General features: G+C 40.8%; 2 protein-coding genes across 27 annotated transcripts in view; one reads left to right on the plus strand and one right to left on the minus strand.

The window, feature by feature from the left end:
• Window positions 1–27,279, minus strand: part of MYCBP (MYC binding protein) — a 657,065-nt gene that overhangs the window by 566,885 nt on the left and 62,901 nt on the right. The window lies entirely within an intron of this gene.
• The window catches only part of MACF1 (microtubule actin crosslinking factor 1), a 387,658-nt gene that overhangs the window by 308,855 nt on the left and 51,524 nt on the right, over window positions 1–27,279 (plus strand). For 22 of the 26 annotated variants that reach the window (XM_050797094.1, XM_050797116.1, XM_050797098.1 and 19 more), the window contains 12 exons: window positions 12,814–12,975; window positions 13,170–13,340; window positions 14,188–14,354; window positions 18,187–18,346; window positions 18,687–19,013; window positions 19,960–20,044; window positions 20,865–21,106; window positions 21,745–21,951; window positions 23,589–23,708; window positions 24,129–24,236; window positions 25,390–25,608; window positions 26,526–26,729. In XM_050797094.1, the coding sequence (XP_050653051.1) occupies window positions 12,814–12,975; window positions 13,170–13,340; window positions 14,188–14,354; window positions 18,187–18,346; window positions 18,687–19,013; window positions 19,960–20,044; window positions 20,865–21,106; window positions 21,745–21,951; window positions 23,589–23,708; window positions 24,129–24,236; window positions 25,390–25,608; window positions 26,526–26,729 (2,172 nt within the window). Of the gene's footprint in view, window positions 1–185; window positions 4,870–12,813; window positions 12,976–13,169; window positions 13,341–14,187; window positions 14,355–18,186; window positions 18,347–18,686; window positions 19,014–19,959; window positions 20,045–20,864; window positions 21,107–21,744; window positions 21,952–23,588; window positions 23,709–24,128; window positions 24,237–25,389; window positions 25,609–26,525; window positions 26,730–27,279 lie in introns of those variants that run through there. The other 4 variants (XM_050797058.1, XM_050797157.1, XM_050797183.1 and 1 more) reach the window with 2 other exon arrangements.

Genomic DNA, 27,279 nt, shown 5'->3' on the forward strand with positions numbered 1-27,279 from the left:
GGCGCCCACAGCACTCGGGACTCAGCTGCCGGAGGGACAAACTAACTTCCTGAGCGCGGGACCTGAGGCCGGCGCGGCCGGGAGCCACCTGCAACCTGCGGTGAGGCGACCCTGGCCCTCGGGGCGCGCGGCATGGCGCGGGGAAGCGGGCCTTGCTAAGCGAGCCCCTCCGACAGACCCGCGGCCGCTGCTGCCGCCCGCCCTCCCGCCCGCTTTTCCGAGGGCCTGGCGCGGGGCTCGGCTCGCCTTGTTTTGCAGCCACAGCGCAGGGTTGGCCTGGGAGCCACAACAATGCCATGATGTTTTGGAGACAGGAAGCCCCAAGCTGGCCCCGAATGAAGGACTTCCTGTGTTTAAAGTTGCAGGAATATCCGCCGACCATCCCAGTTCAAATGCAAACACCCCAGCTAGGGAGGACGAATGGCTAATTCAGACCAGCTGGACTCTCCAGGGCTGGAACTGAGGATAAAATGAAAGGAATTCTTAGGAGCTTGGGCCATACTTGAAGACTAGAGAAGCTGTGCCATTGTTATTAAAGGATACAATCGGCATAAATTTGCTGCTCCCAACTCTGCTTCGTTGAGAAGTGAGTGGAACTAGATATCGAAAAAAACTTGTCAATATGAGATGATTTTTGTTGACTGAATTTGAAAGAGCAGTGCTCTTTAAAAAAAAAAATTAAACCATAAGCCATACAAGGAATTATTTTAAATTATATCGTCTCTCTGTCAACTATGAGGCTGCTAGCCTGTGAGGAAAAAGCTGTTTGTCTTAGAGCTTCTCCCAGAATGGTTTCAAAACGGGACTTCCAGGCCGAATTTCTGGAGGGCAGATGCAGTTGGTGGTTTGGGGTATGAACAACTAAAAGGATTTATAACTTACGTAGAATGCATTTGGGGGGAACCTGTGAAAAATACTTTTGAAAGATTTATGGTTCATCTTGATTGAAAAAGGATGGGTAAGCCACTCAGCAGACCAGACTGTTTAAGGCGGAACCCCACCTGCCTGGGGAAAGGAGAGGAGGAGGATGGCTACATAGAGGACTGCTATGTTCCACAACGGTCTATATATGATACAATGAGGATAAATGAGCAAATTGACCAGGGGTCAAAGCTTAACCAGACTTCAAAAAGCACCATGGAAAAGATGGAAGGAAGTACTATATCCAGCAATGGTACATTAGGAGCAGCATCTAATGTTTTTGAATCTAGAGCACCAGAAGGTAAGAAGCTGGATGAGAGGATAATATTTGATGCACTAAAGCTAAGCAGTGATGTGCAAAAATCAGCACCTGTGCCACCCAGAAGGCGGCCAAATGCAGAACGCAAAGACAATGTTAACAGGAGATCGTGGAAGTCCTTCATGCCACCTAACTTCCCAGAATTTGCAGAGAGGATAGAAGCCTCTCTCAGTGAGGTATCAGAAGCTGGTGCTTCAAATCCTTCCTTGCAAGAGAAGAAGGAGTCGAGTTCTGCATTAACAGAAAGTTCTGGTCATTTGGACCACAGGGAACCTCAGTCAGAGTCAGTAACTCTGGAACATGTGTCCAAATCCCTAGGTATTCCAGAGGTGCAAGATGTAAAAAACTTAAGTGGAGACTGCCAGAACTTTAGATTTCAGCAGCACAGTGCAAACCCTCCCCATGAATTCCAGCCTCTAGAATCAGAAGCTGCAGCAACAAGTGGTAACACAGATGTAATGCAGGAATCCAGATTCTCAAGTGCAACCTGGCCGAGGGCCACAAAAAGTTTAGCTAAGGGAGGCTTCAGTGAGAAGCAGCACCCCCTTGGGGACACAGCCTGCACTGTGGAAATGCCACCTCTCTCCCCTTGCCTGAGTGAAGAGCTGTTAGATCCAGAATTGCATGTTCTCATAACCCCCAGCCTGAGAGAGAAAACAGAGTCTGAGCTAAAGTTTGAGGAGGATGAGCGATGGATCATGATGGAGGCTGAGGGAGAGTGGGAGGAAGATAAACTGTCAGAGAGGGAAAAGACTTTTCTGATGGCAGATGAGAAGAACAGCCTGGCAGATATTTTTGAAGAAAGAGAACAAGAAAACACAGCAGTGGTGGAGGATGGATCCGATTGCTTAGCTGCTGTCTTGAGGACTTTTGGCCACCTATCTCTTGGTCAGATTTGTTGCCCTGATGACCCACAGCCAGCCAAGGACCAGTTGGCTACTGTTCCCAAGGATATACCCCTGGATTGTGATTGTGTTCTTACAGGTGAGGATATTCTTGGTGAGGTGGCAAACAAAACTGCTCAGGGGCTAGAGGGTCTTGTTTCAGATTCAGCATGTACTGTGGGTCCTATTGATGCAGAACAGCTCTCTGACACAGACTCAGTGCAGATGTTTCTTGAACTTGAAAAGGAGTGTTTATGTGAAGAAGGAGTAACTCCTGTAGTTGAGCTACAGAATCAAACCTCTTCTGAAGGGCTGGCTGCATCCCAGGATGCAGAAAATTTACTTGTAATTAGTCATTTTCCAGGAGCTGCCTTAGAAAAGGAACAGCATTTAGGCCTTTTACATGTAAGGGCAAAAGACTATGATACTGGATTGGATTGTGGACATTTTAATACCCTGGATTCTTCTCAGGTGCCTAATGCTGTGGAACTTATTGCCCACGTTGATATCATGAGAGACACTTCCACTGTTAGCAAGGAGGAATGTGAAAAAGTGCCTTTTAGCCCCAGGACTGCAGAATTTAAGTCCACACAGCCAGCTGATCTGGATTCACTGGAAAAGCTGGACCCAGGGGGACTGCTGAACTCTGATCACAGGGTTTCTCATGAAGAAAAATTAGCAGGCTTCATTGCTTCTGTGCTGGCCAAAGACAATGGCAATTTGTCCCAGGGAGACTGCAGTCAAACTGAGGGGAATGGTGAGGAGTGCATTGAGAGGATCACCTTCAGTTTTGCTTTTAATCATGAACTAACAGATGTTACCTCAGGATCTGAAGTAGAGGTGTTGTGTGAATCAAATTTACTAACAGATGAAATTCATTTGGAAAGTGGGAATGTAACTGTTAATCAAGAAAATAACAGTCTGACGTCGATGGGCAATGTGGTCGCTTGTGAATTGTCCGTGGAGAAAGTTTGTGATGAGGATGGTGAGTCAAAAGAGCTGGATTATCGAGCCGTGCTTTTGGAGGATCAAGCCCCAGCACATTTCCACGGAAACTTCCCAGAGCAGGTCTTCCAGGATCTCCAGAGGAAGTCCCCAGAGTCAGAGGTTTTGAGTCTGCACCTGCTGGTTGGAGAAATGAGACTTAATCCAGATGGAGTGGAAACTGTGAATAATACAGAGCCTGAGCTGAATGTGGCATCATCAGAGGGAGGGGAGATGGAAAGGAGAGATTCAGATTCATTCCTAAATATTCTTCCAGAGAAACAAGTTACTGAGGCTGGTACTACTGAAGCAGTTTTAGAGGAATGGAGACCCATCCTCCAGAGGCCTTCCTGGACGGCTGCAGTGCCCACTGGCGAAGATGCCCTAGATGCTGCACTGCCCAGCCCAGAGGAGGATATCTCAATTGCTGCAGTGCCTGCCCCAGAGGGAACTGATGGAGCTGCTGCTATAGTGCCCTTCCCACATGAGGACATCCTAGTTGCTTCAATAGTCTCCTTAGAGGAGGAGGATGTCATAGCTGCTGCAGTATCAGCCCCAGAGAGGGCTACTGTCCCAGCTATTACAGTGTCTGTCCCTGAAGGGACTGCTGCAGTTACTGTGGTATCCTCCCCAGAGGAGACTGCTCCAGCTGTTGCAGTGGCCATCACACAGGAGAGTATGTCAGCTGTTGCAGGGTTCTCCCCAGAGTGGACTGTTCTAGCTGTTGCAGTACCCATTGCAGAGGAGGATGGTACACCAGAAGGGCCTGTCACCTCAGCTACCACAGTGCATGCTCCTGAGGAGCCTGATATTGCAGCTGTTAGAGTGTCCACTCCAGAGGAGTCTGCCTCCCCAGCTGCTGCAGTGCCCACCCCAGAGGAGCCCGCCTCCCCAGCTGCTGCAGTGCCCACCCCAGAGGAGCCCGCCTCCCCAGCTGCTGCAGTGCCCACCCCAGAGGAGCCCGCCTCCCCAGCTGCTGCAGTGCCCACCCCAGAGGAGCCCGCCTCCCCAGCTGCTGCAGTGCCCACCCCAGAGGAGCCCGCCTCCCCAGCTGCTGCAGTGCCCACCCCAGAGGAGCCCGCCTCCCCAGCTGCTGCAGTGCCCACCCCAGAGGAATCTGCCTCCTTTGCAGCTGTGGTGGCCACCCCGGAGGAACCCACTTCCCTGGCAGCTTCAGTGCCCACCCTTGCAGCTATGGTGACCACCCTAGAGGAACTCACTTTCCTGGCAGCTTCAGTGCCCAACCCAGAGGAACCCGCCTCCCCAGCAGCTGCAGTGCCCACCCTAGAGGAACCCACCTCCTCAGCAGCTGCAGTGCCCACCCCTGAGGAGCCTGCCTCCCCAGTAGCTGCAGTGTCCAACCTAGAGGAGCCCGCCTTCCAAGCAACTGCAGTGCCCGCCCCCCAGGAGCCTGCCTCCCCAGCAGCTGCAGTGTCCAACCTAGAGGAGCCTGCCCCAGAGGTGCCTGCCATCCCTGCTGCTTCAGTGCCCACCCCAGAGGTGCCTGCCATCCCAGCTGCTGCAGTGCCTCCTATGGAGGAAGTTTTCCCCATTGGTGTGCCCTTCCTGGGAGTTTCTGCCCACACTGACTCAGTGCCTATTTCAGAAGAAGGAACTCCTGTTCTAGAGGAGGCTTCCTCCACTGCAATGTGGATCAAGGAGGACCTTGATTCCCTAGTATTTGACGTAAAAGAGGTGACCAGCACAGTGCTACATGTGAAAGTGCCTCTGGCTGCAACCACTGAATTAAATTCAGATGAGGTAATTGTTGCCCATTTTGATTCTGGGAAGGGTCTAGAGTAAAGTGAAATTTTCTAGGCTGACCTGGTGTTGATGAGAAATGGTGCAGATAGTTCTTTCTTTTGTTCTTTTTGGGTCTCCTGGGCTTATAGTTTGTAGTCTTTCTGTTGAGTTTATGGGGAAAATATACTTTAATTTTGTCTGGTGAAAAACTTTATAATTTCATGCTTCGTTTTTTATTCAGATAAACCAATCCCAAGGAAAACAGGGATATAAACAGTTGTTGATTTATATTTTTAAAAAGATGATTAGCAGGAAAGGGTGATTCTGCTTTTGAATTATACAGTGAGCATGTTCTTTCCTAAACCAAGAGATAATTTGTTGATTGGTGGTGTCAACATTTAGGTAGAGGCCAGAGTGTGAGCTTTGGAATGAGACCTGGGGTGCTTCTTAACCACTCTGGGAAAATTAGTTATTCTTGAGTCTCCTGTTTCTTCATTTGTTAAGGCAGAACTCTGTGAGGATAAAATGAGGTACATTTAATGTACCAAGCATATAAGATTACCAATCACTGGCCATATCCTTCCCGTTCTTTTCAAATAAGTATGTTGGTTAGTTGAAAGAATTCACCAAAGCAGACTGGGGAGAAGCAGTCAAGCTAAATGATTAAGAACTTTTAAATGCAAATGTGTGTTTCTGAAAACCAGAGCTAGGCATAATGTTTATGAAAAATAGAGATATTTTAGTCATCTTTGTCAAACTGCCTTTGTGTCCTTAAGCAAGTCACTTTCTTTTCCAGGACCTCTTGTTTCTTAATCTATAAAACAAGAAAATTGGGCTAAATGTCCTCTTGGGTCTCTCTTGGCTCGAAGATTCTTAATGTTAGAGAACCGAATGTGTTAGGAAACAGTTGGAAATGATGTTCCACATCCTTGAGCACTCCTAGTCCAAGGAATTTGAGATCAGCAGCTTTCCACGGTTAACTGCCCAGATTTCATTTGGTCAGTGGTTAAGAGTGAAGGAGTTAGAGGTTTAATCTGAACACAGATATGACTGAGTGAGAAGATTGTTTTGATTTTACTGCACCCCTAGGACTCAAAATAGTGCCTTCTTCATAGTAGGCATTTGCCGTTGACTGGCTGACTGAATGCATGAATATCAATTTCCTAGATTATGGATGGATGCTACAAGAAAGATGGGTTTTCTCATTCACCTCATTGCAGAGCCTTTCAGGGCAGCCTTAAGTCAGGTAGAGCTCCTGTTAAACATGCAGGTCCTGACAACAAAATCATTTTGATTGCATGCCATAAACTCTTTGATTAAGAGGATTGATTAAGATCATCTGGCCTTGCTGAGTGGCGGTGATTTTACCTTGAGCTTTAGCAGTTGTTTTGTCATGTAGCATTCCATCAAATTAGGATGCATCATCTTTGAGACTGATGGATTTTTGATCCATTTTTCCAAGTTTTATTGAATTTAGAATTAACACTGAGATCCCAATAGCCTGTCCAAAGTGAAGACAATAGGTCAACAACAGAGTAAATTTCTTGCACTGACATTCTTGATAATACAGAATATTTCACCAGGCACAATGGCTCACACCTATAATCCCAACATTTAGGAAGCCAAGGCAAGAGGATTGCTTGAGGCCAGGAGTTGGAGAACAGCCTAGGCAACATAGTAAGACCGCATCTCTAAGAAAATAAAAATTTTAAAAAACCCAGAATATCTCCGGTGTAAAGCTTATATAGCAGTAATCATGAAATACAAGGATTAAATGTATAGTGAGGCAATCAAATCCACATAAAGGGGAAAAAAATCATAGAAATCCTGTATCATTCTCTAGGATCCTTGTTTCCTCATCTGCAAAATGAGTAGATGGCTACATAATCTCTATCCTTCCAGCTACAGTAAGTAATCCTTTTATGAAATATTGACTGATGTAAATGACAGGAGAAGGAAATGGTAGCCCAGCTGCAAAGTTGCCCATCTTTGAAGTGTGGTTACTTTGTGGAATATCTGGAAGTGAGCAAATGCCTTTATCTGTGTACAGGAAAGGAAAGATCTGAGCCTCAGCCAGGGCTGTTAACCAACAAGAATGTAGACAGGCTATTTTGAAAATATTGAAACAAAACAAATCATTATAGAGTTAGCATTAGTATACAGGTTTGCTAAATTGGTGAAATATTATTTTAAAAGGTTTTTCCAAGATGAGAGATTACGAATTTTTTATTTCTTCCATTCCCTTAAGAGGATTCCAACAGGCAACTAAAACTGCCATTTTTATATATAAACACTTAGAACTCGACAAGTGATTTAGAATGAACTGAGGTCCTCTATGTCTGTACAAGTGCAGACATGTATACATGGTTAAAATAGATATAAACTTTGTATTTGCCAATAACAACAGAGTTTGGTAGAAGCAAAATGCCAAAAACTTGTTTGCTTTTTCTGTAGTGGGATCTGAGGCCTACTGAGACCAATCTCTGGTTATATAAACTCCCTACTTATTTATAGACTTCTCCAGTCTTAATCCAAGTCACTGGTTCAAAGGAAGAAAAAAACCTTTTGTATAAAATAAGAGTTCTATAAGATTAAAATTTGCCAAGAGTCTTTTTAAGCAAAAATTGGGGAGCACCACAATTCCAGTTCAGTGTTTGAATGTTCTGCTGGTCAGCAGAATCTTCATTGTTTTTTTTTTTTTTTTTGCATTCCCTAATACCTTTTCCATGCAAGGATTCATTCGTTCACCAAATAAAAATTATTATTTATTTATTATTATTTTTTAAAGACAGAGTCTCACTCTGTTGCCCAGGCTGCAGTACAGTGACACAATCTTGGCTCACTGCAACCTCTGCCTCCCGGGTTCAAGCAATTCTCCTGCCTCAGCCTCCCAAATAGTTGGGATTACAGGCACGTGCCACCACACACAGCCATTTTTTTTTTTTTTTTTTTTTTTTTTGTATTTTTAGTAGAGACAGGGTTTCACCATGTTGGCCAGGCTGGTCGTGAACTCCTGACCTCAGGTGATCCACCTGCCTTGGCATCCCAAAGTGCTGGGATTACAGGCATAAGCCACCACGCCTGGCCTGAATAAATATTATGAGTACCTACTCTGTGCCAGGTACTAGGCTCCTACAGTAAATAGAATTGGCATGGTCCTTGCCCTTGTGGAACTTATGCTGAGTGGGGGAGGCAGATATTAAGAAAACCACGCATAAATAAATATAAAATAAATACATAGTTAGAAATTTTGGCAAATTCTTTGAATAAAAAGATGTCAATGGATTTGAAGACAATAGGGTGGATTGAAGATATATTTTGGAGGTGAAATCAACAAGATCTGATTGTGACTTCTGTGTTGGGGTGAGGGAGTTATCAAGGGTGACTTTTAGGTTCTGGTTTGTACAGTGGAATGGATGGTGTAAATTATTGATTTAAGGAAGAGCAGATTTTGGGGTAAGGGAAAGTGGGAGATACTGTTTTATTTTTGAACTGTTAGGCTTGGGATGCCTATGGTTCATTTTTTGCATGGAGATATTAAGAAAGCAGTTGGATGTATAGGTTTGAAACTCAGAGAGATCAATTGAGAGTCATAAGCATTTATTGTGGTTAGTATTTAAACCCATAGAAATTTATGGAATTCCCTAGGAAGAGTATAGAAAGAGAAGAGAGTCCAGGACTGACATCGTCCCCTCACTCCCACCCCGAAAGACTTCAACATTTAGAGAACTAGAAGAGGAGAAAGAGAACAAAGGACAACAGAAAAGAGTCAGTCAGGGTAAAACTGGAAAAATGCAATAACAAGGCTGGATGCCGTGGCTCATGCCTGTATTCCCAGCACTTTGGGAGGCTGAGGCAGGCAGATCTCTTGAGGTCAGGCGTTCAAGACCAGCCTGGCCAACGTGGTGAAGCCCTGTCTCTACCAAAAAAACACAAAATTAGCTGGGTGTGGTGGCGCGTGCCTGTAGTCCCAGCTACTTGCAAGGCTGAGGTGGGAGAATCACTTGAACCTGGGAGGCAGAGGTTGCAGTGAGCCGAGATTGTGTCACTGCACTCCAGCCTGGGCAACAGTGTGAGACCATGTCTCAAAAAAAAGAAAAAAAATGCAGTAACAAAGACAAAAGTGTTTTAAGGAGTTCTTTAGGAAATTTTCTATTTTGTATCCTAGTTGCATCTTACAACCTTGCAGCAATGTTTATTAGTGTACTTCTTTGGAAAATGTCTGCCAGTGCTGCTTAGTTAATAACATGGCACAGTCCTGTTTCACTAACAGTGTTTGAAATACCAAGGAGTAGGAATTTTAGTGTATCTAAAAGCACTGGTTTTGCAAAACAGCTTTATTTGGGAGTTGAGAGAAGGAAGCAGGTGTTTTCAGATGTACGTTCTTTAACGTTCTGTTCACTTATATTCCAAATAAATAGATAATATTTAGAGGTGCTTTCGTATCTTTTTCAACTTATGAGAAATGATACAAATACCCATTGTCCCTGTCAATCCATAGAGTGAAGGTGAGAAATGAAGGAATAGCTAATGCTTCTATAGGAAATGTCTGTAAACAAAGTAAATCCAAAATTTTAAAGTAGCAGTAGCTCTTATTATAGGTTGAACATCCAAAATGCGAAATGCTCCCGTCTGAAACTTTCTGAATGTTGGCATGATGCTCAAAAGAAATGCTCATTGGAGCATTTCAGATTTCAGATTTCCAGATTTGGGATGCTCAACCAGTAAGTATTTAATGCAGATATTCCAAAATTTGAATAAATCTGAAATCAGAAACACTTCTGATCCCAAGCATTTTGGATAAGGGATATTCAACTTGCGTATGAAAGAGATTATTGAACTATTTAAATATAATTTTACTTCTCTTTCTTTCTTTCTTTGAGATGGAGTTTCTCTCTTGTTGCCCAGGCTGGAGTGCAGTAGCACGATCTTGGCTCACTGAAACCTCCTCCTCCCGGGTTCAAGTAATTCTTGTGCCTCAGCCTCCCAAGTAGCTGGGACTACAGGCGTACACCACCATGCCTAGCAAATTTGTGTGTGTGTGTGTGTGTGTGTGTGTGTGTATTTTTAGTAGAGATGAGGTTTTGCCATGTTGCCCAGGCTCCTGACATCTGGCAATCTGCCCGCCTTGGCCTCCCAAAGTGCCAGGATTACAGGCATGAGCCACTGTGCCTAACCTATTTTACTTTTCTGTATCATTTACAGTGCTATCCAGTAGGACTTGCTGCCAAGATGGAGATGTTCTCTATCGATGGTCCAGTTGAGTAACTGGACTTTGACCATGTGAAATGTGGCTAGTGGGTCTGAGGAACTGGATTTTAAATTTAATTTAAATGTCAGTATGTAGCTGCTGGCTGTCATGTTGGAAAGCACAGAAAGAATTTAAATGTCAGTTGTAGAGTGAGATAGGATTTGGTTATTGAATAAAAGAGGGCCCTGTAATGTGGACTTGACATCTTCCCTCCATACTTTGGCTTTCTGCCTTCTTTGCCTTTTCATTCCTTCACCTTCACCACCATCATTTTATCATACCAAAAGCAACTTTAAACTTGGGATGTTTTTCCTGTCTCTAATCTGATTTTTCTTCAGCAGAAACATCTTTAATGCTACAAAATGGAATTATAGCAGTTGTTTTTTCTGGGAACCATGTTGTTGGAGAAATAGTCATTTTAACTGAACTGCTTTGTAATGTTGCCTAAGAAAATATGGTATAATCAAATTACAGTAAAAAATGAAGTGCACTCATAATTACTTTTATAACCTTCCTTTTTCAGTGTTCCCTGGGGCTTTCCCTCTCTGGTAATCTTAGCCAGCCATAGACCATTCTTTCTAGAATCAGTTTCCTAATGCTAGTGTGGTCTGTGGTCTCATATTGACCAAATTTGGTCTTACTCAAACTTATCATTTTCTTTTATATTATTTTCATCCTCTTCCATTTTCTGTCATCCTCTGGCCTTAATTGACTCACCTGGCTCAGGGAAGAAAAAGGAAGGGAAATAAATCCAGGCTAGAGAAATATGGCTGGTTCTATCCCTGTGATAACTGAGAGAAACCCAATTTTTTTTATTTTTTATTTATTTATTTATTTATTTATTTATTTATTTTTTGAGACGGAGTCTCACTCTGTCGCCCAGGCTGGAGTGCAATGGCACGATCTCTGCTCACTGCAACCTCCGCCTCCTGGGTTCAGGCAGTTCTCCTGTCTCAGCCTCCTGAGTAGCTGGGATTACAGACGCGTGCCACCACGTCCGGCTAATTTTTGTATTTTTACTAGAGATAGGGTTTCACCATGTTAGGCTGGTCTCAAACTCCTGACCTCGTGATCTGCCTGCCTCAGCTTCCCAAAGTGCTGGGATTACAGGTGTGAGCCACCGCACCCGGCCGAGAAACCTGATCAAACCTGATCTTAGGGACAAATATTTTTTTTCATTATTTTCCTTTATACAATTTTTTTTTTTTTTTTTGTGAGACGGAGTCTCGCTCTGTTGCCCAGGCTGGAGTGCAGTGGTGCTATCTCGGCTCACTGCAAGCTCCGCCTCCCGGGTTCACGCCATTCTCCTGCCTCAGCCTTCCGAGTATCTGGGACTACAGGCGCCTGCCACCATGCCTGGCTAAGTTTTTGTATTTTTAGTAGAGATGGCGTTTCACCGTGTTAGCCAGGATGGTCTCGATCTCCTGACCTCCTGATCTGCCCGCCTCAGCCTCCCAAAGAGCTGGGATTATAGGCGTGAGCCACTGCACCTGGCCCCTTCATACTCTTAATGTGGCAGAAGTACCATTCTCTTCTGACCCTTTTCGTTTCCTTTTAGACATGTCTAAATCATAATGGAGCTTAACTGTAGTACAGCAAAGTATACACATTGCTTGTTACATATATTCACATTGTTTTAAAATTCTGTTGTACCATGGTAAACATGGATAATACAGTATCATTTTTGAGCAGTTTTTTAAATGTAAATCTGTATCTTATTCAGAGTGTGTGTCTGAAGTTATTAAGGACATTTCCCAACGTTACTGGCCCATTTCCCTTTGTAATCAGAGGAATTCTGTTTCAAGATTATTGCTGTGTGTGGTCTGTGGCTCTTGATCAGAATGAAGTTAAACGGCCACAGGGGGATTAAGCTATGAGGTTGGCGTTTTTCACACTGTTATGTTTTGACTAATTGAGTTATTAGTCCTAGTCAGAGAGGAGCATTTCTTATTAGTGGTCAGTTAAGGCTATTCCCCAAGGGATATTTCATTGTAAATACTAGTCATTTGGTATCATTCTTCCCTTTTAGGAAGAAGTATACATTGCACTTATTTGTACAGCATTTTGAGGTTGATGCTTTTCTATTCTCCATGGCCTGTTGCATTAAAAATTAAGCAACAGGCCGGGCGCAGTGGCTCACACCTGTAATCCCAGCACTTTGGGAGGCCACAGTGGGCGGATCACAAGGTCAGGAGATCGAGACCATCCTGGCTAACATGGTGAAACCCCATCTCCACTAAAAATACAAAAAAATTAGCTGGGCATGGTGGCGGGCGCCTGTAGTCCCAGCTACTTGTAAGACTGAGGCAGGAGAATGGCGTGAACCCTGGGGGTGGAGCTTGCAGCGAGCCGAATTCACACCACTGCACTCCAGCCTGGGTGACAGAGTGAGACTCTGTCTCCAAAAAAAAAACAAAAAACAAAAAAATTAAGCAACAGATTTTTTTAAAAAGAAGAACAAAGGAAAGAGTCATTGGGTTAAAGACCTAAGTAGCGTCATAACTCTCTGGAATTACATGTCCGTAGGAGAATGTATTGAAATACAAAACCACGTGTTTTCTTGATGCTTCACATGCAAATGCTTGTTCTTTCTTTTTATTCCTGGTTGTCTTTCATTAAGTCATAAATGCCCCAAGAATAACCAGTCTCTGTGTGGTATAGAGAGTCTAATAGCCTTTGTATTAAATCTTTTTTGGCTTGCAATTATCTAGATGTTTCAGAAAGAACAAGTGGATCCTCTTCAGATGAAATTACAGCAGGTGAATGGACTTGGCCAGGGATTAATTCAGAGTGCAGGAAAAGACTGTGATGTGCAGGGTTTAGAACATGACATGGAAGAGATCAATGCTCGATGGAATACATTGAATAAAAAGGTGAGTGACAATGGGGTAACAAGTGTACTGGAAACAAAAGGCATAGAAAAGAGACATCTGAATCTAAGGTTTCCCGAAACCTGAATGGAAATAAAAATTTAGCAGTTGCAATCTATAATTACTAAAAGAGGTCAGTAGTAATTTGAAAACTACTTTCTCCTTTCTCATAATGAACCTACATGTTCATGATACAGGTCGCACAAAGAATTGCACAGTTACAGGAGGCCTTGTTGCATTGTGGGAAGTTTCAAGATGCCTTGGAGCCATTGCTCAGCTGGTTGGCAGATACGGAGGAGCTCATAGCCAATCAGAAACCTCCATCTGCTGAGTATAAAGTGGTAAAAGCACAGATCCAAGAACAGAAGGTAAGTGAGAATGTTGGGACAGTAAACTGTAACAGCCATAGGGAGTGGTAGACAACATATTTGCTTGTAGTTTAAGAAGCAATTCAGAGTTTTAGTAGAATCCTAACCTACTTTGTGTCGTCCTGAAAAGTGGAAATTGATTTTTCATTATCTTACCTAAATCTACTGGTTTACTGTGGCATATATTAGACTGAATAATTTTGCCTGTTCATGTATCCTATTTCAGTGTTCATCCACAATTTTATGTTAAGAGGTTTTTGGTGTTTTCAGGGTCCGCAATATTCTAGATAGTGTTGTATATCATGTACAAAGTTTTATCTATATTTTTTGTTGGTTTAATTTCTATTTTAGTGCAGTTTTTTCTTTTTAAAAACAATTTATCCCAAAGGAAATTTTATTTTATTTTTCTCAGCTTTATTGGTGTATAGTTGACAAATAAAAATTGTGTGTGTTTATAATTTACAATGTGATGGTTTGAGATATATATATGTGTGTATATATATATACACACACACACATTGTGAAATGTTTACCATAGTCAAAATAATTAACGTATTAATCATCTCAAATGTTAACCATTTTTTAGGGCACTTTTCTCTTGGTTCAAAGGAAGTTCCCTGTTATTCACATAATGGCAATCACTGCTCCATTTAAAAATTTAAGTGTGTGTGAAAAGTGTGTGAGTGGTGAGAACTGTGCTATATCTCCTGTTTTTGCCTCAAGGATGAAAAAAATTTCTTTTACTCAATGAAGCTTAGGATTTGGCCGGTTGGTTTCTTTTGTTTTTCTTCCTAGTTCAGATTTCAAAATGATCCTGTGTTACAACTTTTCATTCTCTTTATAATAGTTGCTCCAGCGGCTTCTAGATGATCGAAAGGCCACAGTAGACATGCTTCAAGCAGAAGGAGGCAGAATAGCCCAGTCAGCAGAGCTGGCTGATAGAGAGAAAATCACTGGGCAGCTGAAGAGTCTTGAAAGTAGATGGACTGAACTACTCAGTAAGGCAGCAGCCAGGTAAGACCAAAGGAATTTGAGGAGTGGGTCAGAGGTTTGTTTTGTTCTTCTTCGACTTACTATCACTAAAGTGCTCTTTAAGTTCTTGGATGATTCATACAGATTTTTGGAAAGTGTTTAATGGCTTTTATTTGAACTGGGATAAGATTTTAGAGATGATGCTCATAACCAGAATCACATTTAGGAAATGGTCTCCTGCATCTTTATAAATTTCCAAGAACTGGAAAACTCATTGCTCTGTGTGGTGGTTCTGCTGTAGTATAATCATAGTTCCAAATGACAGACACAAACTCCTACAGTCCAGCCAAGTTATTTTCTGAGTTTTTGAAACAGATTCCCCCCCCCCTTATGTTTATAAATAATGCTTTTGATACTTGGAATTGAAATGTGTCATATTTCTTTTCTATTAGCTTATACTAATATTAGATTTTTTTGCCTTTAGAAGCTAGTCTGTGGTTTTGTTAAATATCTGAGAATTCGAGAGATGCATGAACTTACCTCAATATATGGTCAAAAAGACAGGCAACAAATCTTCCTCCTCCAAGGAAACATTCCCTTTCTCTTTCCATAGCTATAAGTCATGCTGTCACTTGAGCTTAGTAAGTCACATAGATGTCTTTACTTTTATACAGTCCCCAGTTTTAAAATTAAATACCAACTAATGAGAAATCAATAAGAGAGCTGATCATTTGTTATTGTACCCTTTACGTTTCCTAGGTAGCCTATGGCAGTCTTCAAATAATTCCCTCTTCAGTCTTTTTATGTCCACCTGCCCATGACTTGCTTATTCCTTACCTGAGTTGCAAAGTATGGCTTGCCCATGTTAGTGGAAGAAACAAAATGGAAAGAATTTGACTTGTATTTCCAGATTTGTACTGCTTATTTTCTTTTCTCTCTGTGCATTTCCAGTAATGGTACCATTAGCTTTCCAGTTTCCTAGGCTTAAAAACTCAACTCCATTTTTACTTTTTTTTAAAAAATTTCTCCTTTATGCCCACATCTATCAGCATGCTAAATTCTGTCTATTTTACTTTACAGTGTCTTTCCTGTCCATCTGTTTCTCTAATTCCCACTCTCCCCTCAGTTCATGACTTAGGAGCCTCTCACTAGTTGTACTGAGATAGCTTCTTCACTAATCACTCTACCACTTACCCTCAGGCCTTCCCCTTCCCATCCCCCAGCTGCAGGTGAACCTTTCTGAAATAAGCCTTTAATCATATCTTTTCAGGCTCAGAGACACTTAATTGACTCCCTGTTAAAATAAAACCTTTAGATTATGAGGCTGACACACTGCCTGCTCTACTAAGAAGGTGCTTAAAATAAAATCTGAACTCTAACCCACCATTCAGAGCCCTCTATTTGACCTACCTTTCTTAGTTTCTACTATTCTTCTCACTCCTTGTATTATAGCTGAAGTAAACTATATTCTGTTCTTTAATATCTTCTGACAGTGTCCTAACCCTGTGTCTTATTTTATGGTGTTATAATACATCTTTCATGAAGTGCTTTTGTCCATCTCTCTTCTGTAAAACTTTCCTTTGTTCCCCAAGCATGGAATAACTTTTCCTGCCTCTTCACTGCCATAACTCTTTATCTGTACCTTATATTATGATCATTATTTTAGGTACTTACCTTCCTGGTCCATAAATTCCTTGAAGTCATGGTTTATCTTATACATATTTTTATGACTCTTTCCTTCTTCTTGTTTCCATCCTCCTAGCCTAATATAGTTTCTGGGCCAATCTTTTAAACAGAAACAAATACCAAGAGTAGATATTTGATGCTTCTAAATTATTTTTAGCTCTTCTCCCTAAAAATACCTTAAATCTTACTACAATACATTCTTCAAATTTTCAGATTCCAAAATCAAATGAGTAAGAAAGACATAAAAATTACAGGCAATTTTTTAAAAATTAAATTCTAGTTTAATAATAATTTTTAATATTGTATGTTTTAGTTGCATTGCTTGAAGATATATTTTGAAAGCTGGCATAAACAAACTAGGAAAGAAAGTTTTAGACTTAGATTGCCACTTAAAAAATGTTTTTCTTCATATTCAAACATAATTGAATTTCCAGTAATCAAAATGCCAAATTTTTTAATTTAAATCACTTTTTTTTTTTTTTTTTTTTTTTTGAGATGGAGTTTCGCTCTGTCGCCCAGGCTGGAGTGTAGTGGCGCGATCTCAGCTCACTGCAAGGTCCGCCTCCCGGGTTCACGCCATTCCCCTGCCTTAGCCTCCCGAGTAGCTGGGACTACAGGCGCCTGCCACCTCGCCAGGCTAGTTTTTTGTATTTTTTTTAGTAGAGACGGGGTATCACCTTGTTAGCCAGGATGGTCTCGATCTCCTGACCTTGTGATCCGCGGGTCTCGGCCTCCCAAAGTGCTGGGATTACAGGCTTGAGCCACCGCGCCCGGACTTTTTTTTTTTTTTTTTTTTGAGATGGAGTTTCGCTCTGTCGCCCAGGCTGGAGTGTAGTGGCGCGATCTCAGCTCACTTCAAGGTCCACCTCCCGGGTTCACACCATTCTCCTGCCTCAGCCTCCTGAGTAGCTGGGACTACAGGTGCCCACCACCACACCCGGCTAATTTTTTATATTTTTAGTAGAAACGGGGTTTCACTGTGTTAGCCAGGATGATCTCGATCTCTTGACCTCGTAATCCGCCTGCCTCAGCCTCCCAAAGTGCTGGCATTACAGGGGTGAGCCACCATACCCGGCTAAACCACTTTTGTTAAAATAACTTTGTCAGGGCATAACTAGCATAGGGCCTGGCGTAAATTAGGTCTTCAGTAAAGGTTTGCTGAACTTAAGTGCATCATATGCTCCCAGGCCTCTTCAGATGCCATATCTTTTTAGTCTGTTTTTAGTAATTCGAAGACAACATTATGACCTTTCATTATTCATCTGTGTGCTAATACAGTTCTGTGGTTGTTTTCTTGTCTGTTCTTTGTCAGGCTGTCTCCAATATCCAGACTTCCTCCTGCCTTTGTAATTTGCTGCTTTTATTTTATAGAATAAAACAAACCACAGGTACTTTGAAAAGAACATCTCTTAGCACCTCTATGGTCTCAGTGACAATCATGTATCCAAAGAAAAGCCAAGCTTAGTATGGATGTTATATTAAATAAGATTCCAAGTGAGATGTAAAGTCTATAGTTTTTTTGTTTTTTTGCAGGGGGAGGGGTGCTTTTTGTGTTGGCAAATTCAGCCAGCATGAGGTTTTTTGTTTCTTTTTTGTTTTTTTGCCTTAAATCTGGATTCTAAGTTATGTTCTGGGGCTTGAAATTACCAGAAGCCTGACTGGATTTTGGGAAGTTGGGGAGGGAGTTCTAGTTCATAGGTGATATACAGTCTTTACTCTTCAGATATCTTCACTCACAAATGAAGGTAGTAGTGACAGAGAGAATGAAAACAGACACCTTTTTGCCTCCTTTAAACTTTGTTTTGGTCACATGTTCAAGTGATATATATGCTACATTCTGTTTTGATTTGGGTCAATATGGTATAAGGAGAACATTAGAAGATTTGATTCTGCTGTTGCTACTCACCAGGTGATTGGACAAATCTTTCTTTAAGTTTTCTGAGTCAACTTTCTCTTTTATAATACGGGGATAATTATTCTGTCCACCTTACAAGGTTATGACAGAATGAGAATAAGGTTAATGGTGTGAAATCCTTTAAAACATCGAAATGCTACGTAATGTGTGTTCTGTTTACTATTGGTATTTAAACTGTACCTGGAAAAAGACTGTTCTTTTACTGAGTATAGTACTATTACCAGTCTTAATGTGACTTTTTTCCTGAGCAGCTTGTTCTATATATTCGTGTAGGCAAAAACAGCTGGAAGACATCCTGGTTCTGGCCAAACAGTTCCATGAGACAGCTGAGCCTATTTCGGACTTCTTATCTGTCACAGAGAAAAAGCTTGCTAACTCAGAACCTGTTGGCACTCAGACTGCCAAAATACAGCAGCAGATCATTCGACACAAGGTAGGGAATGGTTACAGTAAATGAAAACAGAAAACTGGATTTAGAAATCCTAGAAATGAGTAAACTGCCTGCAGCGTTCTCGAGGATGTGTGTTTTGTGGGTTTAACTTAAAATATGATCAGATTATTAATTGGAAAAGTCACATTCTTGAAATACAAATAGAAATTGATAAGCTACCATTGGAATAAACAGCTTTTGTTCCCAATTTTTGTATTATTTTTGCCCTTCAGTCGGTGAATTTTTTAATTGTTTAATTTGTTGTATCATTTGTTAATTCATTTTGTGTTTACTTTTCATTTATTTTGTTTCTGTTATTCATTTTTTCCATCTGGATTTCCAGGCTCTGGAAGAAGACATAGAAAACCATGCAACAGATGTGCACCAGGCAGTCAAAATTGGGCAGTCCCTCTCCTCCCTGACATCTCCTGCAGAACAGGGTGTGCTGTCAGAAAAGATAGACTCATTGCAGGCCCGATACAGTGAAATTCAAGACCGCTGTTGTCGGAAGGCAGCCCTGCTTGAACAAGCTCTGTCTAATGCTAGGCTGTTTGGGGAGGATGAGGTGGAGGTGCTCAACTGGCTGGCTGAGGTTGAGGACAAGCTCAGTTCAGTATTCGTAAAGGATTTCAAACAGGATGTCCTGCACAAACAGCATGCTGACCACCTGGTATTCATGTTTCCATTTTTATTGGTTATGTTATTTTGTTATTTTGATTCATGTTTCTCTTCATTTATTTATTTTTTTTCTTCATTACACACACTTTATTTTATACACAAGTACCTAGTTTGTGGACTTGTTGACTGCCTATCTGTTTTTGAATGAGTCCATGGAAATACTTATATTTAACAAGTTGAATCAGTAATTCTAGAAGATAGTACAGGGTGTAGTCAGTCAGGGGCCATCTGAACTCCAACTCATGATTTACGTTATTAGCTGATGGGTCACTAAGATTCTATTTGAGCAGTTTTATGAAAGATAATGTACTTTAACAAAAGCAGATCTATATATGTAGTGCCCAGGATTTGATATTAGATCAAGTTAGAACTTTTAGGATATTTCTGGATTTGCTCAAATTCCAGGGATTCTGTGTCATCTTAATAGAAGAGTTTGCCTTTTTCATTTCACTTTTATGAAATCTGTTTGGAAGCAGTAAAGATAGGTAATTTTTCTTATAGTCTGATTCTTTTGCTTCATTAACTTTAAACATGAAGAGAGTTTTTAACCAGGATTCTGTTTTAAGTCAATTTGTTCTTACTGAATTTCTTCTCTTGAACTTTCTGTTTATTCCTTACTTTGGACACAGTAGACAATTTTGCTGAATTTCACTTCTACCTTTCTTGGGTTCAGGTTTGGTACCAATAGATTGGTAAAGCTGATGTAATTCTAAGTTTTTCTCATCCAGTACTTAGGAAAGCTTACCTATAGGTATCTGATTTAATTATTTTAAATAGTCAGTGGGCTCACCAAAGAGAAAATGAGGGGATCAAATATCTGATGTTTAAATTAAACTAGTATTCATCTCTTTACTTTAAATTTGGTCTCTTAAGGGTCTCACATTTTGTTTCCTTTGTAGTGCCACAGTTTTGGCATTAATGGTATTCTTTCCTTTCAGGCTTTAAATGAAGAAATTGTTAATAGAAAGAAGAATGTAGACCAAGCTATTAAAAATGGTCAGGCTCTTCTAAAACAAACCACAGGTACTTTGAAAAGTGCGTCTCTTAGCACCCCTATGGTCTCAAAGACGATCATGTACCCAAGGAAAGGAGTTCCCTGCCTTAGCCTCTTCTCTATGTATATAGGAGAAGCTTAGTATTCACTGACTGTATTCCCTGCTGTGCTCCAGAAGGTTATTTCCTGCTAAATCTTTTGAAAACTACAACGTTGTCTCACATCTGGTTATAGATGGTGATTTCGCCTCTCCTTCAGTAGAGGAGCCAGCATCCACTGAAAGGTGCTGGGAACATCTAGAAACATTTGAAGCTGAACTCAGATTTTAATAATTCAGAAATGGCTTCTTTTATCCAGTTGAAAGTTTATTTTATTTCCCATTTGCCCTTAGTATGGGATGGGTGAAATCATTACCACAGAGAGAGAGAGCGTCTATGAAATTAAAGCTCTGGCCAGGCACGGAGGCTCAAGCCTGTAATCCCAGCACTTTGGGAGGCCAAGACGGGCGGATCACCAGGTCAGGAGATCGAGACCATCCTGGCTAACACGGTGAAACCCGGTCTCTACTAAAAAAATACAAAAAAACTAGCCGGGCGAGGTGGCGGCGCCCGTAGTGCCAGCTACTTGGGAGGCTGAGGCAGGAGAATGGCGTAAACCCGGGAGGCGGAGCTTGCAGTGAGCTGAGATCCGGCCACTGCACTCCAGCCTGGGCGACAGAGCGAGACTCCGTCTCAAAAAAAAAAAAAAAAAAAAAAAAAAAAATTAAAGCTCTGATTTGAAGAAAGGGGATCAGAGAATCCTCATTCCTAAATCTCTTAAATATGAATAATTGTGTGCTATCTTCCATAGGTGAGGAGGTGTTACTTATCCAGGAAAAACTAGATGGAATAAAGACTCGTTACACAGACATCACAGTTACTAGCTCCAAGGCCCTCAGAACTTTAGAGCAAGCCCGGCAACTGGCCACCAAGTTCCAGTCTACTTACGAGGAACTGACCGGGTGGCTGAGGGAGGTGGAGGAGGAGCTGGCAGCCAGTGGAGGACAGTCTCCCACAGGGGAGCAGATACCCCAGTTTCAGCAAAGACAGAAGGTGAGCTGTTATTTTACCGTAAAAGGAAAAAAAGCCTTCCTCTTTATCAGAATCCTTAAGTTTTATCAACCTTGACCTTAAATATAAACTAAAAATGTGTGCCCCCCTTTCTTGTTTACTCATGGACAGTAAGAATTGACATAAAGACATGTATGTTACACATACATTATGAAGAAGAAAGTTGAATCAAGTTTGCTTTGTAACATTTTATAACTTACCTCTATTATTTATTCTCTAAAGAGTGCTTCATGGTTTTATTTGATTTCTCTGCAGGATCTAGTATAGTTCTAGATGCATAGAACTATTGTATAGGTACTTGTTAGGTTAAATACTGAGCCTTTGGTTAAAGCATTATTTGTCATTTCTGTTGAAGCAAGGAGATGAAAGAAGTATTACTTGTTTTACCCAGAGACAGTCTGGCTCAAAAAGTCTTACAGACAATTCTAAACAAGCAACAGTGAAGTCTAGTCAGGCTTCAGAATGATTGAAAAATCTGAGATGAGAAAAAAATAACTGAAGGAAGGAGGTCAGAGTCCTGCTGGGATGTGTGGTGGTAGAGATAGCACTTTCCACCCAGCACAGCTGCTGATGTGCTTTATTTAGCAAGGTATGGCCTGAAAACTCTTTTCCCTCCTTAGGAATTAAAGAAGGAGGTCATGGAGCACAGGCTGGTGTTGGACACAGTGAATGAGGTGAGCCGTGCTCTCTTAGAGCTGGTGCCCTGGAGAGCCAGAGAAGGGCTGGATAAACTTGTGTCCGATGCTAACGAGCAGTACAAACTAGTCAGTGACACTATTGGACAAAGGGTGGATGAAATTGATGCTGCTATTCAGAGATCACAACAGGTAATGTTTATAATACCTCTGCATTAATATTTTAGACAGTATTGATGTGTGAGATACAGTACTATGACCCACATAAATACAGACTCAGAAATAAGAATGAGCTCAAGCTAAATCTGATGGAATAAATATGTTTCATTGATGGGAAATGATTGGGTAGAAGTTTATGAAGATGGATCCAGGATTTGACCAAAATACTTGACCCCTTTGAGTAGAGAAGTACTTGGAGAAGAGTCTACATGAGGCCTTTTCTTAGCTAATGCCCTGCTAAGAAGGCTGATGGTGATGGGAGTAGATAATATCTAGATTCAAAAGGTCCAAATGCATCACAGTCTTAGTTTGACATGATTAACTCTCTTAGCATTAGATGGAAGAGGGGACGGAATCAAGAACTATAATTACTATCAAATATGCAAACCAAAATAGCAGAACTATCTAAAATAGAACCTTCTCAGTAAACACAGGTGTCATATTTCCCATGATCTTTTTTCCTTCCTGCTTTCTGGAAAAAAATCATTTGTTCTTTTGTGTAGCTGGATACATACCACTTAATGTGCCGCAGTACAAAAAATAAGTTAATATAACTCCTTAGGATCATAGTGATGAACGTATGCTTTTTGAACCACACAGAAATTTGCTCTGAGTCCAGGTGTATCCCCAATGTGTCTTTAGAGTTATCCCTAATCTTGGCCAGGTATGTCAATATGAAATGTATTGTGCTTGGGAGAAGCATATTTTAAATATCAATGTATATTGGCCAAGTTGAAGAGGAAGAGATAAAAGACTGGGGAGGTCAGGCATAGGAGACGGGGCTCACACCTGTAGTCCCAGCACTTTGGGAGGCTAAGGCAGGAGAATCCCTTGAGGGCAAGAGTTCGAGACCAGCCTGGGCAACATAACAAGACACCATCTCTACAGAAATATTAAAAAATTAGCCAAGCATGGTGGCAATTGCCTATGTAGTCCTAGCTATTAGAGAGGCTGAGGTGGGAGGATCACTTGAGCCTAGGAGTTAGAGGCTATCCAGTGAGCTATGATTGTGCTACTGCACTCCAGCCTGAGCAACAGAATCAGACCCTGTCTCTGAGGGGGCAAGGAAGGGGGGAAGATTGGGGAGCCTTCATGAAACAACAGTCACGTAGAACATGTTCTTTGTTTTCGTTATTACATAACCATTTAAAAATGGTGTTGTTCTTCTGGGGTTTTGTGCTACTTCAGCTGAGTGGGCACTTCCAAGTTAGCTTGACTCAGCTGTCTACTGCCATATTAGGTTTACATTTAAACATCTGACTAAACCTACTGTTCCATGTCTGGGTAGGAAAGAGCAATGGCAGGAAGAGTATAGTCTCATAAAAACACTGATTAGAAGCATATTTCTTTTGAAGGGGATTGATATCTGTTACTTCTAGCTGTAGAAACTGAGTTCTGTAACTTATTTTAAAGAAATTGAAATATGGTCAGTTCTAACTTGTTTGCATCTTGAATTGTGATTTTATGAAATTCTTCCCAGTTTTGACTCTACTTTGTGAGATATAAACTATATTACTGAAAATCCAGGCCCTGCTGTGTTGAATAAATTACAGTTCTGAGGAGACTTGGCTGTATATAATTTGTTTATTTTTCTTTAATACGTCTATTAGTATGAGCAAGCTGCCGATGCAGAACTAGCTTGGGTTGCTGAAACAAAACGGAAACTGATGGCTCTGGGTCCAATTCGCCTGGAACAGGACCAGACCACAGCCCAGCTTCAGGTACAGAAGGTATGTGCCCACTCTTTCCTGAGCTAACAGAATCATCAGTAACTTAGAGTGACAAGGAGAGTTTCGGACTATCCCATGTCAAGTGGAATAATTTAATGGCATGATGGTAAATAGAAATTAATTTTCTATGTACTTGGTTGAGACGAGGAAGAATTTTTTTTTTTTTTTTTTTGCTTTGTAAGAAAGGAAAAATAGGCCCATTAATCCATAATTAGCAATTTCCTTGGTGATTTTTAGGAGAGTAGAAATTTTTGTAAGCTAGTAAAAAGATAAGCTAAAGAAGATGTTGGATAGGCAAAGTGTCAAACTGTATAAGAACAATTTTTAATGTGGCTTTTTCATGGATTTTGTCTTAACCTTCAGTAACACAGGAAAAGGGTCTTTTTACTTCTTGACTTAACTACATTTTACTTTTCAAAGGCTTTCTCCATTGACATTATTCGACACAAAGATTCAATGGATGAACTCTTCAGTCACCGTAGTGAAATCTTTGGCACATGTGGGGAGGAGCAGAAAACTGTATTACAGGTGAATTACATTTATTTATTTGCCATATTGTTCCTGTCTTGATCATGGTGAATTAGAAGCACAATTGTGAAATGATGGTTTAAGGCTTTTTCCTTCCTGGACTTTTCTTACAATTGTTATTACAGTCCAGCTTTATCCTTCTAAAAGGTCATACCTAAGTTTTAAAAGGATTGGTCAAGATAGTTTGTTGACAGGTTTTTTTGTTTTGTTTTGTTTTGTTTTATAAAGGATATATTTAACCACAGTTTCCTCAGAAATACTCATAAACTGACTGAGCTACTCATCCTAAACATTTGAAGCATAAATGGCAGGTTTCTGGAGACTTTTTTTTAATCAGAAGAAAAATGACAGGCAAAACTTGGATAGGCAAAGATTCCATCGTAGCCCCTTAGATGTTCAGTTTTAAACTGATCCATTATAATAACACTATATTGGCCAGGCACGGTGGCTGATGCCTGTTATCCCAGCGTTTTGGGAGGCCAAGGTGGGTAGATTACCTGAGGTCAGCAGTTTGAGACCAGCCTGGCCAACATGGAGAAACCCTGTCTCTACTAAAAATACAAAAATTAGCTGGACCTGGCGGCGGGAACCTGTAATCCCAGCTACTCGGGAAGCTGAAGCAGGAGAATCCCTTGAACCCAGGAGGCGGAGGTTGCAGTGAGCCGAGATCACGCCACTGCACTCCAGCCTTGGTGACAAAGTGAGACACTGTCTCAAAAACATATATAATAATAATAATGCTATATCTAAGGTTGTGTGTCATTACTGAAAGATTAAATTTGCTGTGTTTTTCTTACACTATTTTACTGCCTTTTAAACTTTTATCTTTTAAAAATTAGAAATAAAATATATGTATGATAGGAAAATTAGAAAATTTCAGAAAATTTGCTGTGTTTTTCTTACACTATTTTACTGCCTTTTAAACTTTTATCTTTTAAAAATTAGAAATAAAATATATGTATGATAGGAAAATTAGAAAATTTCAGGTAAGTATAAAGAAGAAAATAAAAATCACTTCTAATCTTTATTCATATTTTAAAATAATTTATTTGTGTATTCTTTTAGACTTTTTAATGTATATATACCTACTTTTTTTCTTAAGAGTTTATAATAGTAATACTTAAACTTTTTTTTTTTTTTTTTACTCACATAGGAAAAGACAGAGTCTCTAATACAGCAATATGAAGCCATTAGCCTACTCAATTCAGAGCGTTATGCCCGCCTAGAGCGGGCCCAGGTCTTAGTAAACCAGTTTTGGGAAACTTACGAAGAGCTCAGCCCCTGGATTGAGGAAACTCGGGCACTAATAGCACAGTTACCCCCTCCAGCCATTGATCATGAGCAGCTCAGGCAGCAACAAGAGGAAATGAGGGTAAGGAGCATGCCAAATTTCATTTTATTGCTCTAAAATGGTCTCTATAATTTATTTAAAAACAACATTTCTTAGTGTCTATAGGTGCAAGTTCTGTGTTATGAAGTTAATTCTTAATCAGTTAGAATTCCTTTCATAATATATAATCTGAATTATTTCCTTTGTTGTTTAATATCAATTGATTAAACACTAAGATTATAGAGATATCGAGAACCTTGGAATGACAGAGCTAAAGAAACAACTCACTAAAACTCAATGGAATTTAAAATATTTCCGGGGATAGTAGCATGTTGTTACACTCAAGGTGTGGTTGGATGGTACTTTCTACTTAGGCACCAACTGGAGTGAAAGCCATGAGGTAATGTCAGAAGGCATTTGCTCTGTATAGTTAATGACACTTTAAAATGTTTATTTCTGGTTTATGGCTTGTGCTTATTGCTATTCCTATAAGTGGAAGGATATAAACTAGACTTAGCCAACAGTAAAGTCAAGGAGTGGTTGGATTGCCAAAAATGTTGCTATTCATAGCTTATCCAGCTTGGTATCTCAGTCTGGGGAGGTAGACAATTATTAAACCATGTAGAGTAAAATAGAGTACATAGAAGTACTTATGATTACAGAAGAGTGTGGAGTAGACTTGTATGACACAGGTGGTAGGGGAAGAGAAGAGAGGATGTTTCCAGGAAGGCTGCTAGGGTGATGAGACATCAGAACTGACTTTTAAAAATTAAGAGAATTGGGTAGAGTCAGAACCTAAGATTTAGGTGTTTTTCTGTTCCTGCACAAATGGTGAGATGCTGGGCCTTGCTGGTTTTTAACAATTTTGTTTGTTCCTCTTAAAGTTGATATTAGCTCTGAACAAAGTAAGTGAACTGGTATAAAAGTATTCATTATGGTTTAATTATTTTTTTACCTAGCAATTAAGGGAATCTATTGCTGAACACAAACCTCATATTGACAAACTACTAAAGATAGGCCCACAACTAAAGGAATTAAACCCCGAGGAAGGGGAAATGGTGGAAGAAAAATACCAGAAAGCAGAAAACATGTATGCCCAAATAAAGGAGGAGGTGCGCCAGCGAGCCCTGGCTCTGGATGAGGCCGTGTCCCAGTCCGCACAGGTATGTGTGTGTCTGACACTCATAACCTTCAACTGTCTGCTGTTCTAAACAAGAGGTCTCTGTATCGGGTATGCCTCTGTGCTCAGCAATGTCCAGACCAGCATGTTAATACTTGATTGGTATATAGAACAGAAAGCTTAGCCTATCTGCATTTTTATTCCAAGGAACATTGGCATACTGACATTCTGAGGAGAGTGAAATGCATCTTGGCTGGTATATATTGTCTGTTGATGGTTTCTCTGAAAACTTTATGTTGTGATGATCCTTTAGCACATGATTTTGGATAAATCTACCTTGCAGATTCAAAAGCAGTGACTGCCTCAAAAAAGTACTTGTTGAACCTGTTACTTTTTAGCTTTAGAGCAACAGCACATTAGTTTTCTTAAGCAACCAGCTAACTCATATTTAAGATGCTTGAGTAGGGAGTAGTAAGAGCCAAAGAGAAGCATAAACCAGCAGAGGGGTTTAAAGCATGTAACTACATACTTTCAACTAATATATTACTCTTAGTGGTACTGTTGTCATGTCTGGGTATTTTATTCCTATGTTT

This window comes from Macaca thibetana, chromosome 1 (genome assembly GCF_024542745.1).
Source record: "Macaca thibetana thibetana isolate TM-01 chromosome 1, ASM2454274v1, whole genome shotgun sequence".
Lineage (NCBI taxonomy): Eukaryota > Metazoa > Chordata > Mammalia > Primates > Cercopithecidae > Macaca > Macaca thibetana.